An 11,639-nucleotide genomic window follows, 5' to 3' on the forward strand; every position below is an offset into this window, starting at 1 on the left:
AAGCTGACGTCGGTCAAAGGGCTGAGGCAAGGGCTGTGTAGCATCACGCGGCACCAGCTTTGGTGTATGCGGGTGGGGTCTAGCTTATTCTGACTCAAGTAGAGGAGAGAAGTTCTAAAGAACATCGGGTGACCGATACTTTATTCAGGTAAGCGTGGGAAAGACTTATGGCAAAGTTTATGTATTCTTAAACTGCGCGTGAAAACGTGTATCTTCTCTTTTTTGAGTATTTTAAATGTTGCTGTCTGTTTCCGATTACAAAATAGGATTTTGTTGCCGCTACTCCGCTACAAGGGAATGCAAGTAGCTCTTGATTCAGTAGTTGTAGCATTCTAGCTCCATTCAAGTTTATGTACGCTGGTTAAGAGAGTTAAGAGAGAACCATCCTAGCTGAGGGATGCGGCAAGAAATGATCAACTTCTAAATCTAATGCATTACTGCTGTTCGGTAAAGATAATGATTCTGACTGATGTTTTGCTAGTGCACATATAAAAGTAGGCTATTTTCTCCTTCAAGACTAGGACGTGAGCACCATTATGTGGTTGCACCACATTTGGCTGCACTATACATTCTTCTCAGTAAGGATAATTGACACGTTCAAAATGTATGTCCGTATGTATTGTTTTTCACTCGGATCTTCAGTCAAGCATCAGAAATCTAAATATAGTGGCTGCTTTGAGTTTGTTTTCACATAATCACGGTGTTGTTTTTATGTTTCTGTTAAAGCACCCCCTACATGTTTTAACTGTCAGGAATACAATTGAAACGAAAGGCAAATAAGACCAGATTGTTGAAGGCAGTGTTGTGCTAAAGTCCTTCAGAGACCACACTCGAATTCACCAATATACTATGTTTGTTTCAGAGTAACCTGCTGATTTTCAGAAAAGTGTTTACAGATGTAAAGTTCTTTAACGGAATTCTAGACAGGTCCATCAGTAATGGATACCATGAGAGTCCTTTGAGCGGTTATGAAAGACACCCTGTGTCCGGTGATTCTGACTGGAGATTTCTGCTACGGGACAGTTAATCTTCCCTGCTCATCAGCCAGCGTGACGCATGAAGCGTCTCTCCTCTTCCCCTCATCAGTGTCCCCTTCACCCAAAACCCTCATTGTGACTGTGTGTGTCCCTGTTCTTCACGCTTCGTTTGGGAATCACAGCCGGAAAACACGAAGTATTTCACTCAGTCCCCTGTTCTCGCGCTCACGTGTCCCCCCCCCCCCCCCAACTCTTTCCAGACCCCTCACTATGCGCATGGAAACGGGGACATTGTCCTGGGTATGGAACTATGAAACGTGGCCTACTTGTCCGCTTCTTCAGGGTCATAGAACAACTTTTCTGTAGAGATTGTTTGCAACTCACATTATCATGTGCTTGTGCATAGTAAGACCATGCGTTTTGTTTTAAAGTAAGGTGCTTTTGATCATTTGAACCTGTAAGCTATGACATCATCCTTTTTAGGAGGGTCTGGGAAGCTTTAATCATATTCTATTGTTCATTTCAGTAGCTGCTGTTAGTCCATGCAGGTCTTCATTCTGAGCACGGATAACTCAAGTCTTGTTAATAAGGTGAAATAAATACGATTAACACACATATCTGAAATGATTGTTATGCAACAGCAGTGTTGCACAACTAAGTTGCCCCAAAAATGCTAACAGTTAAACATGCAGGTAGAGAATAGACAGATTTAGCCCCAAGATCAAGTTGTGTGTTTGCAGCTGTTAAGTTGTATTGCTCCTGTACAAAGGTACCTCTGTTTATGTGTACTAGCAGAAGTGAATTTGCACCGACATGTTAAATGCCTGGGGCTTTTGTGGAGTGTCTGCTTGTTCCCTTTGAACTAAAGGCGTGCACTTTACCACACCTTTATAACTGTGTCCTGAGTCAGGCATGCTGGGAAATTCATTCCAGATGACATGTTTTTCTGACATCCCTAAATGTTTTTTATTTTTCTTGACTAGTTTTAATGTTGCTCAAGAAGGTTGAACAATTACGGTGATGGATTGTTTATGTAGAACTTGGGTAAGCTTAATAAAGCAGATTACTTTACATTCTGACTTTGTGACATCATGACATGCCCCTTAATTTCATATAATTCTGTAGTTTGGACACCACAAAGTGCAAATGAGTGAAATTGGAGAATGTGGATATTGTATACATGCAGTCGTTCTAATAATTTGTTCAGTAACTCTTTTAGGCATTTTCATGTCTCTTTCATTTTGTCTCTTCTGGGCTGTGGTTTAAGTGACAGCAAAGCACAATAGTGGCTGTCGGGCTCTGACAATAACCATAATGAATGGGAGAGAGGGAGGAAAGGATAATGCTTGTCTAGATAAAGAAAGACAGAGAGCGAGCGAGAGAGAGAGAGAGAGAGAGAGAGAGAGGGAGGGAGAGAGAGAGAGAGCGAGAGAGAAAGAGATATTCTTCTCTCAGTGAACCATTATTTTTTAAATATGCCATCTCTTGAAAGCCCACATCTTTGGTCTTTGTTTGATTCAATGAACCATGGGGAACCCAAAGGGCATCTGCAACATTTCAGCAGGTGTTGGTTCCTATTATCATGCAACACTTGGGCTGTTCGGTTAAACATCTATCACTATTCAGATAAATGGAGTGTCTATCTGTTTGAATGCCGGTCATTATTCAAACTTTGTCCATGAGATGACAGAGGCTCATAGATTACACTAAACAGTGTTACATGCTCTGGATAACGTTGCGGCAAAATTATTAGGTTGTAGGAAATGTAGTGAGAACTGTGATGATGGGGTTTGGTGGTAAAAAAATAAATACGTTGAAACAGTGTAAAGTCTAGAGGAGATGGGGGGGAGGAGGGGGGAAGGCATCAGTCTTTGTCTCTTTCACTTTTGGTTGAAGGAAGGTGGGAAGTGGGTGAAAGGTCGAGGGGGGAGAGGGGGGGGGGTTATTTGGTGAAGTGAATTCCATGGAATGAAGAAGAGAATCTCATACGAGCTAAACGTTTTGTGGGAGAAATAGTGATACAAAAGAAATAAATCAAATGCTTATGAATGAAGTGGGTTTCAGCAGTTTGCTGCCGAGATGGATTCACGTGTGTGTTCTTACACGGGTTTGTCTGCAAGCTGTTCCAGACCCGGTCTGGCAGGGGATCATGAGGGTGGATCTGTCCTGTCACCACACTGTCCCTCCCCCTCACCCCATCTCATTACAAAACCTTACTACTGTACGCATCCAAGCTCTTCTCTCTCTCTGTCTCTCTCTCTTTATCTTTCTTCTTCCCTCCCTCCCTCCCTCCCTCCATCTCTGCACAGACTGGTACAGCGTGACTGAAAGTAACCTCAGCGCCTGTTCCTGTTTAACCAATCCCGATGACTTCCCTGGTTCTCCCCCCAACATACACCCCAGACATTCCTCCTCTCCTTTCTTCTCCTCTTTCTTCTCCTCTTTCTTCTCCTCTACCCCCTGCTCTGCAACACCCGGTGTAGTTTTCTTGAACACTGCTGTTAACTGGTTTAGTTTTACTTGGTCTGTTTACTCGTTTTAACTGGTATTTTGTCGACTGTCCTTCAAGATAAAATTAGATTTCACTTTTGGTTCTCCCATCAATGCTTTATGCTCTGGTTTGTGAGCACAATAGGACATTGTTGCATGACTCAGGGACATTCCTGTATGTAATTCTGGCTGCCCCTAGTCTTGTATTACCTATCATGCATTTTTTGGTAATTCACTCATTCTTCCATTTATTTAAGTGCAAGTCTCTTTCTCCCCACCCCTCTTTCCCCCCGTCCTCTGCCCCCCCCCCTCTCTCTCTTTCTTTTTTTTCTCTCTCTCTCTCTCTCTCTCTCTCTCTCTCTCTCTCTCTCTCTCTCTCTCTCTCTCTCTCTCTCTCTCTCTCTCTCTCTCTCTCTCTCTCTCTCTCTCTCTCTCTCTCTCTCTCTCTCTCTCTCTTTCTCTCTCTCTCTCTCTGTCTCTCTCTCTCTCTCTGTCTCTCTCTCTCTCTCTCTCTCTCTCTCTCTCTCTCTCTCTTTCTCTCTCTCTCTCTCTGTCTCTCTCTCTCTCTCTCTCTCTCTCTCTCTCTCTCTCTCTCTCTCTCTCAGCTATGCATGTGCAGGAGTGGTTGCGGTCCCTGCGCTCCAGCGGGGGAGGGGACGCCGCCCAGGCGGAGGACCTGTGGCGTCTTTTCCCCTCTCTCCCCCTGTCCTCGTCCTTCTCCCTGTCCTCCCTCTCGCTGTCCCCCTCCTCTCTGCTGGGCCTGGGGGGCCTGGGGGCCCTGGCCTCCCTCACCGCCTACTGGCTGGTGACTCGGGCCCGCCCCATGAGGCCCCCCTGTGACCTGCAGGCCCAGTCTGTCCCCGTGCAGGTGAGAAGGGATAACCCCACGGTATACAGTGGCATCAATGTGTGTGTGTGTGCATGCGTGTGTATCTGTGTGTGTGTGTGTGTGTGTATATATGTCATATGTGTGTGTATGGGTATATATGTCATATCTGTGTGGGTGTGGGTGTGTATATATGTCATATCTGTGTGGGTGTGGGTGTGTATATATGTCATATCTGTGTGGGTGTGTATATATGTCATATCTGTGTGGGTGTGTATATATGTCATATCTGTGTGGGTGTGTATATATGTCATATCTGTGTGGGTGTGTATATATGTCATATCTGTGTGGGTGTGTATATATGTTATGTCTGTGTGGGTGTGGGTGTGTATATATGTCATATCTGTGTGGGTGTGGGTGTGTATATATGTCATATCTGTGTGGGTGTGTATATATGTTATGTCTGTGTGGGTGTGGGTGTGTATATATGTTATGTCTGTGTGGGTGTGTATATATGTTATGTCTGTGTGGGTGTGGGTGTGTATATATGTCATATCTGTGTGGGTGTGTATATATGTCATATCTGTGTGGGTGTGTATATATGTTATGTCTGTGTGGGTGTGTATATATGTTATGTCTGTGTGGGTGTGGGTGTGTAGATATGTCATGTCTGTGTCTCATAGGGAGAGCCTACCTGGAGGCGCTCAGCTCTCCTGAAGGACGACGCTCTGCTGGAGTTCTACTACGAAGACACCAGGACGGCGTACGACATGTTCCAGCGAGGAGTCAGGATCGCAGGTGAGCCGGCCAGCCCGGTCTGGAAGCCTCATAACAAGCGCCTCCCTGTCTGGTCTGGTATGGGGACTGATTCAGTTCTGCTGGCCCACAGGAAATGGGCCGTGCCTGGGATACAGGAAAGCAGGGGAGGCCTACCAGTGGATCTCCTACACTGAGGTTCCGTACAGTCGCTGGTCTTCTCATCTCTATCACTGTCGATCTCTATCCTTCGAATAGGTGTTCTATCTCTTTTACTCTTACAGGTGTTCTAACACTATTTCCTCTTAGTTTTTTTCATTTTCTTCTATTAGTCAGCTCTGTGGTGGAATCATGAGGAGAGTCTCTTAAAGAGACAGTGTCTTAAGGAGCCCGTGTCTTGATCCGTGTTCCTGTCTAGGTGGCTGAGCAGGCACAGGTTTTAGGCTCTGGGTTGTTGGTCAAGGGCTGCCAACCAAGCCCGAAGCAGTTTGTAGGAATATTCGCACAGAACCGACCAGAGGTACACCCTAACAACACACCCCATCACCCGCTCTGCGTCTTATGATTTAACACCGGAACGACCTCACGGTTCTGTTCAGCTTCTGAGCACCTGTGGCCCGCAGGAGATGAGTGGTGTAATCGTGTCGCTTTGTCTCCCCCTGGTGGTGACAGTGGATCATCTCCGAGCTGGCCTGCTACTCCTACTCCATGGCGGTGGTACCCCTGTACGATACTCTGGGGGTGGAGGCCATGGTGCACATCCTCAACCTGGGTAGGAGACAACACCTCTTCAGAGCAAAGATTTCCCGTCAACATTCGCGTTCGTGTCCAAGACTCCTTGACTCCGAAGCCGCGTAGAAATGCCGCATAGATGCCTGATTTGACAGTCGGTGCCAGGGTCTGACTGTCGCCTGTCTCCTTCACAGCTGAGATCTCCCTGGTGATCTGCGACCGGGAGGAGAAGGCCGAGTCTCTCCTGGGGAAGAAGGAGAAGGGCGTGACCCCCACCTTGTCCTGCCTGGTGCTCTTCAACGACTGCCCCGACGCCCTGGTGGAGCGAGGGAGGAACTGCGGGGTGGAGGTCCTGCAGCTGTCCCAGCTGATGGTGAGGGGAGGAGCCGCCAGCGTGGAGGGGGGAGGAGTCCGAGTCGGGAGGGGGAGGAGCCTCTGTGGATGGGGAGGAGTCAGGGTAGGGGGCTGAGGTTGAAGGGGAGGAGTCGCGGCGGGGAGCATGACAGGAAGGGCCACGTTGAGCTACAGAGCTCTACTGGATCCTTCAGTATTGATCCACCTTTTGGACCATCTGTTTACGGCAAGTAAAGATGTGTCCCTTTGCCGTGATCCTTTGGCGCTGCGCTCATGTTGTCGCTCTGTGTCGTCTCTGCAGGATCTAGGACGACAGAACCTCAAGGATCCAGTGGTGAGCCCACCCCCCCCCCCATTCCCCTTACTTCTGCCATACCAGACTTGAGCTCATGCATGGCTGCTCTGCTGTTGGATTGACCTGTGCTTCTCTCCCAAACCTGGCAACCCCCTCCCCCACGTTGTGTCTCCGCAGCCCCCCAGCCCTCAGGACCTGGCGGTGGTGTGCTTCACCAGCGGAACCACAGGTAGCGCGTTCCACCAGGCCCCTTCGGTGCTCCGCCTCCACGCTAATGACTGACCTCCTCCACGTTAATCACACAGCAAACATTCTCCCCGCTCCGCCCCGACGGATGCCTCTGACAGCCTCTCATTACGCCATGAAAATGATGAGAATGATTGGCCGCGGAGCGCTGCAGCAATGGCCTTCCTCCAAAACTCTTTGTGTTGTTTATTTGACCAGGGAAGCCCAAGGGGGCCATGATCACCCACGGCAACATCGCCTCCAACACCTCCTCTGTTATTAAGATCCTGGAGGTCGGTAGCTCCGCCCCCCTCTGCCGCCCCTCCCGCCTCCCACTGTTGTCACAAATCCATTTCTGAATCTCACTCTCTTTGACTCACGTCTCCCTCAATCTTTTTCTCTCCCTGCTGTGTCCTGTGGCATGATAAATTGGATGTTTGATTGCCCATGTAACTGCTAGATAGTGGGCCTAATTGTCCCTGTTAAAGATATCGCGCTTGTAATTGCCATCGTAAAAAGCTAGATTGCATGTATAATAGCTTGGTGGGTTATCCGTTTGTTCCCGTTTCTCGACCGGCGTTTCCCCAGGGCTCGTTTGTGATCCGCCAAGAGGACGTGTCCATCTCCTACCTGCCCCTCGCTCACATGTTTGAGCGCATGATCCAGGTAGTTATGCCCCCTCTGTGTGTGTGTGTGTGTGTGTGTCTCAGTGTGTGTGTGTCACAGTGTGTGTGTGTCACAGTGTGTGTGTGTGTATTGATCTGTCTGGATCTGAGCATGCGCTGCAGGTGTGTGTGTGTGAGCGTGTGCAGACCAGTGCCTCCTGTGTTCCAGGTGACCATGTTCTGCCACGGCGCCCGCGTGGGCTTCTACCAGGGCGACATCTCCCTGCTCATGGACGACATCAAGACCCTGAAGCCCACCTTCTTCCCCGTGGTTCCTCGCCTGCTCAACCGCATCTATGATAAGGTCAGCCCGCCGGGCCCTCCACCTTCCCATGGAGGAGCACAAACCTGCCTGAGCTGGAGGCCCGCATGCAGTCATGGACTCCCATTCCCTATTGAGCGTGTGTGTGCTTGTTGGGATGCTTACGTGTGTGTGTGTCTTTGTGTGAATATGGGTGTGTTTATGGGTGTGTATATGAACATGTGTGTATATGTATATGTATATGAACGTGTGTGTGTATGGATATGTATATGAACATGTGTGTATATGTATATGAATGTATGTGTGTGTGTGTGTGTGTGTGTGTGTAGATCCTGGGCTCTGTGACGTCTCCTCTCAGGAGAGCGCTGCTGCACTACGCAGTGAGGAGGAAGCAGGCAGAGCTGAACAGCGGGGTCGTCCGAAACAACAGCCTCTGGGACCTGCTGGTGTTCAACAAGATCCAGGTCATCTCATGCGCGTCCCAGTCCAAACACAACCAGAAAGATGCTCTCTCCGTTAGCGCTGTACTCCCCCGACACATCGTTACGTCACTCCACCCGTCTAACTGGCTCCTGGTTGTGTCTGTGTTTCAGGCCAGCTTGGGAGGTAATCTGAGGTTCATCCTCACTGCCTCGGCCCCCATCTGCCCCACAGTGCTGTCCTTCCTCAGGGCCACCCTTGGATGCCTGGTGAGTGTGACGCCGTGTGTGTGTGCGCGAGTGCGTGCGTGAGCTTGAGAGCGAGGGAGCACTCACGTGCGACTGCGCGTGCGACAGGAAGTGTGCTGGCGAGCGTGCGTAACCGTGCTGTAACCCTGGGTGTTGCGGCGGGCGTGTGAGTGCAGATCTTTGAGGGCTACGGGCAGACAGAGTGCACAGCTGGCTGCACCTTCTCCATGCCGGGAGACTGGAGTGCAGGTATGACGCCCCGCCCTGCTAGCCTCATCTCCGAAGCCCCCAGTGTTCCTCTGTCAGCTTCCCTGACCCTCTGCAATCCTCAGGTCATGTCGGAGCTCCCCTGCCGTGCGCCATGGTGAAGCTAGTCGACATCCCTGACATGAACTACTACGCCGACAAAGGAGAGGGAGAGGTGAGGCTGGATCATTTGAGGAAATGCTCGACAACAATGAGTCACTTTTGGTCCGTGTGGCCTGGACAGCTCATTGGTCGTGTCTGTGTTTGCCTTGGGCTGGGGTAGATCTGTATCCGGGGCCACAGTGTGTTCCGGGGCTACCTGAAGGATGATGAGAGGACGGCCGAGGCCCTGGACGACGAGGGCTGGCTCCACAGCGGCGACGTGGGCCAATGGCGGCCGGTGAGTTGGCCCACCGTGGGCGACCGTAGGAGAGAACGGAGTTCCGAGGCCCCGCTCATTCTGCCCTACTGTTGTTTTTAGGCCCGGAAGTCACCAAAAAAAGAACTACAAACATGGAGACAATTCGACAGCGAGCCCCCGGGCTTTTATCTGGGATTTTGAGTTCCGATTTTACAGACTTGATATCAACAACATTATGACAATTCTATTGTGCCTGTGTAGAAGCTTGGTATTACAGTGAAAGTTTCTTTGCTTCTTCTCCTTTTATGTCAGAAGGTACATGTGATTATTGAAGAGGGCTTTCCTCTCTGAAGTGCTCTCTGAAGACTAGCTCTTCTGTCAACAACCTTCTTCCTGTTCTTTCCTCCAGAACGGCACTCTCTGCATCATCGACAGGAAGAAGCACATCTTCAAGCTCTCCCAGGGAGAGTACATTGCTCCAGAGAAGATCGAGAACGTCTACATGCGCTGCGTGCCTGTGCTGCAGGTGTTTGTGCATGGAGACAGCCTACAGGTACCTGGGAGCAACCACCTTCATACTTGGGGCGCACCGATGGGGAAATCACGACTTCGTACCATACATAACAAACCGCCGGCACAAGCAAAGTCACATTGCTATAACGCCTGGTGTTGCTTGTGTGTGTGTTCTGGGTCCTGTGCGTGTCCAGTCTTACCTGATCGGCATCGTTGTGCCAGACCCAGAGGTGCTTACTGATTGGGCCAAGGAGAGAGGCATCGTCGGATCCTATGAGGAACTATGCCTGAACCCAGTATGTGATATCACCCTTATCACCGTAGTCCAAATGCTCAATGAGTGTCTGTCACTAGCTACTACCAAATCATTTGACTCTTGTCCTACATTTACATTTACATACATTTAGTCATTTAGCAGACACTCTTATCCAGAGCGACTTATTGTAAGTACAGGGACATTCCCCCCGAGGCAAGTAGGGTGAAGTGCCTTGCCCAAGGACACAACGTCATCTGGCAACCTTCTGATTACTAGCCCGACTCCCTCACTGCTCAGCCATCTGACTCCCCTTGTCTTACTGCAGGATGTGAAAAAGGCGGTGTTAGAGGACATGACCGTTGTGGGTAAAGAAGCTGGACTGAAGTCATTTGAGCAGGTAAAGAATTTCCACACAACACTATGAACGAAATCGTTTTTTTTTTTCGTCACCGACCCCAAATTCCGCCTGACGCCTGATTTCTCTCCCCACCTGTCCTCGTCCCCAGGTGAAAGACCTGCACCTGCACCCAGACATGTTCAGCGTCACTAACGGCCTGCTCACCCCCACGCTGAAGAGCCGACGAGCTGACATCCGCCAGTGTTTCCAGGAACACATTACAAACATGTACAGCAAGACCTCCACTTAACAGCCTCTCCCACATACAGAACATTCACACACCACTGGCAAACTGTATTGCAGTAATGATGTTTTCCATCGCAGGGCTAAGAGTCTGCTGGATAGTATTAGCAGTAGAGAAGTAGGTACTTTAGCGAATGTGTCGTGTGTGTGAAGTTCACAAAGTGACCTACTGACCTTGGAAAGCCAGACGTCAAGCCTCACTAAAAACTCACCCTGTCAGACAGTTACTGACCCCTCGTCCATCTTGGGAGCGTGTTTCTAGTTTGAAGTCACACACTTGATAGCACAGTGAAGGAAGTCCAGTGTTCCAAGGTTCTTACAGTTTATAGATGAAGAGAAACGACGACATGTGGGACCAAACTCTTGTCCTAGATCTAGCTGCTGGGTGAGTTTAGCACTAGAAATCCCGCTCAGGGACAGACAGCACATGGTACAGGAGATCGATCTGCAGTAACGGCCTAAACCACACATCCGTCCTCCAAGTCAAACCGGTGACTTGTTTTGTACGGTATAATTCTAGAAATGTGGATGTCTAGATAAATAGTAAATGTGTTGTATAATGAACAGACCTGCAGTACTTTAGTAGTTATATCTGCAAGGGAGCTCAACCCCCTTCATTCTTCCCTACTCTGTCCACGGTTATGAGGAATGACACTGATTATGGTCTACATTACATAATTTATGGTACGGAATTTGTAAATGGGATATTATGAAATGTAAATATTGAGATTGGTGCTCTATGCTGCGAAGGCACTACTTAGACTAATTCCAGCTGTAGAAAAAATAAATCACGATCAATGATTTGAATGTGTTTTGAGTGATGTTTCTGACTAACTAACTGAGAAGCATCAGTAACTGGTAAAGAGGAGACATACATTAAAAGAGCATTTCATTTATTGCATGATTGTACATAGAAAATGACAACGCAGCTTGCCTAAAATAAGAAGCTAAAAATATTTCTGATAAGTCAAACAAACAACATAATTAAGCCCACACTACCATTAAATACGCAAACAATAACAACAATGTTAAACCAGTACTACATTTTGGAAAGAAAAAAAAACTGTCATTTAGTAAAATACCTCTGCATAGCGGAACAAAAGGCACAGTTCACAAAAGCGTTTCCTTCAAATGATGCTCTTCAAAACCATGTTTTAGATTTTTTTTTATCAAGAATAAATATTCCTACATTACCAGGTACATAGATTCAGTAGTTTACTAACACCATTTACCAAACATCATCTTGCCTGACAGGAGATTTGGAAGAAAACGGACATTTCGTTTTGGTCCTCAAGCTCTGCCGGCTAAACAGGCCAGTCTTAATTTGATGAGATATGACGATATGTTTGAATTTCAGTATGTAGAAAAAAACA

At 48.3% G+C, this 11,639-nt stretch overlaps 1 protein-coding gene across 1 annotated transcript; it reads left to right on the plus strand.

The window, feature by feature from the left end:
* Positions 1–53: 53 nt before the first annotated feature.
* Positions 54–11,069, plus strand: acsl2 (acyl-CoA synthetase long chain family member 2). Its single transcript, XM_084694684.1, has 21 exons — positions 54–148; positions 4,073–4,335; positions 4,977–5,091; positions 5,183–5,247; positions 5,468–5,569; positions 5,722–5,821; positions 5,976–6,154; positions 6,437–6,469; positions 6,608–6,659; positions 6,875–6,948; positions 7,244–7,321; positions 7,490–7,624; positions 7,912–8,046; positions 8,176–8,271; positions 8,427–8,499; positions 8,583–8,671; positions 8,780–8,896; positions 9,267–9,410; positions 9,565–9,666; positions 9,952–10,023; positions 10,133–11,069. Exons 2-21 carry the CDS (start codon positions 4,075–4,077, stop codon positions 10,271–10,273), a joined length of 2,163 nt encoding a protein of 720 aa, XP_084550810.1. The 5' UTR covers positions 54–148; positions 4,073–4,074; the 3' UTR covers positions 10,274–11,069.
* Positions 11,070–11,639: the final 570 nt, after the last annotated feature.

This window comes from Hypomesus nipponensis, chromosome 28 (genome assembly GCF_054491055.1).
Source record: "Hypomesus nipponensis isolate SF chromosome 28, ASM5449105v1, whole genome shotgun sequence".
NCBI lineage: Eukaryota > Metazoa > Chordata > Actinopteri > Osmeriformes > Osmeridae > Hypomesus > Hypomesus nipponensis.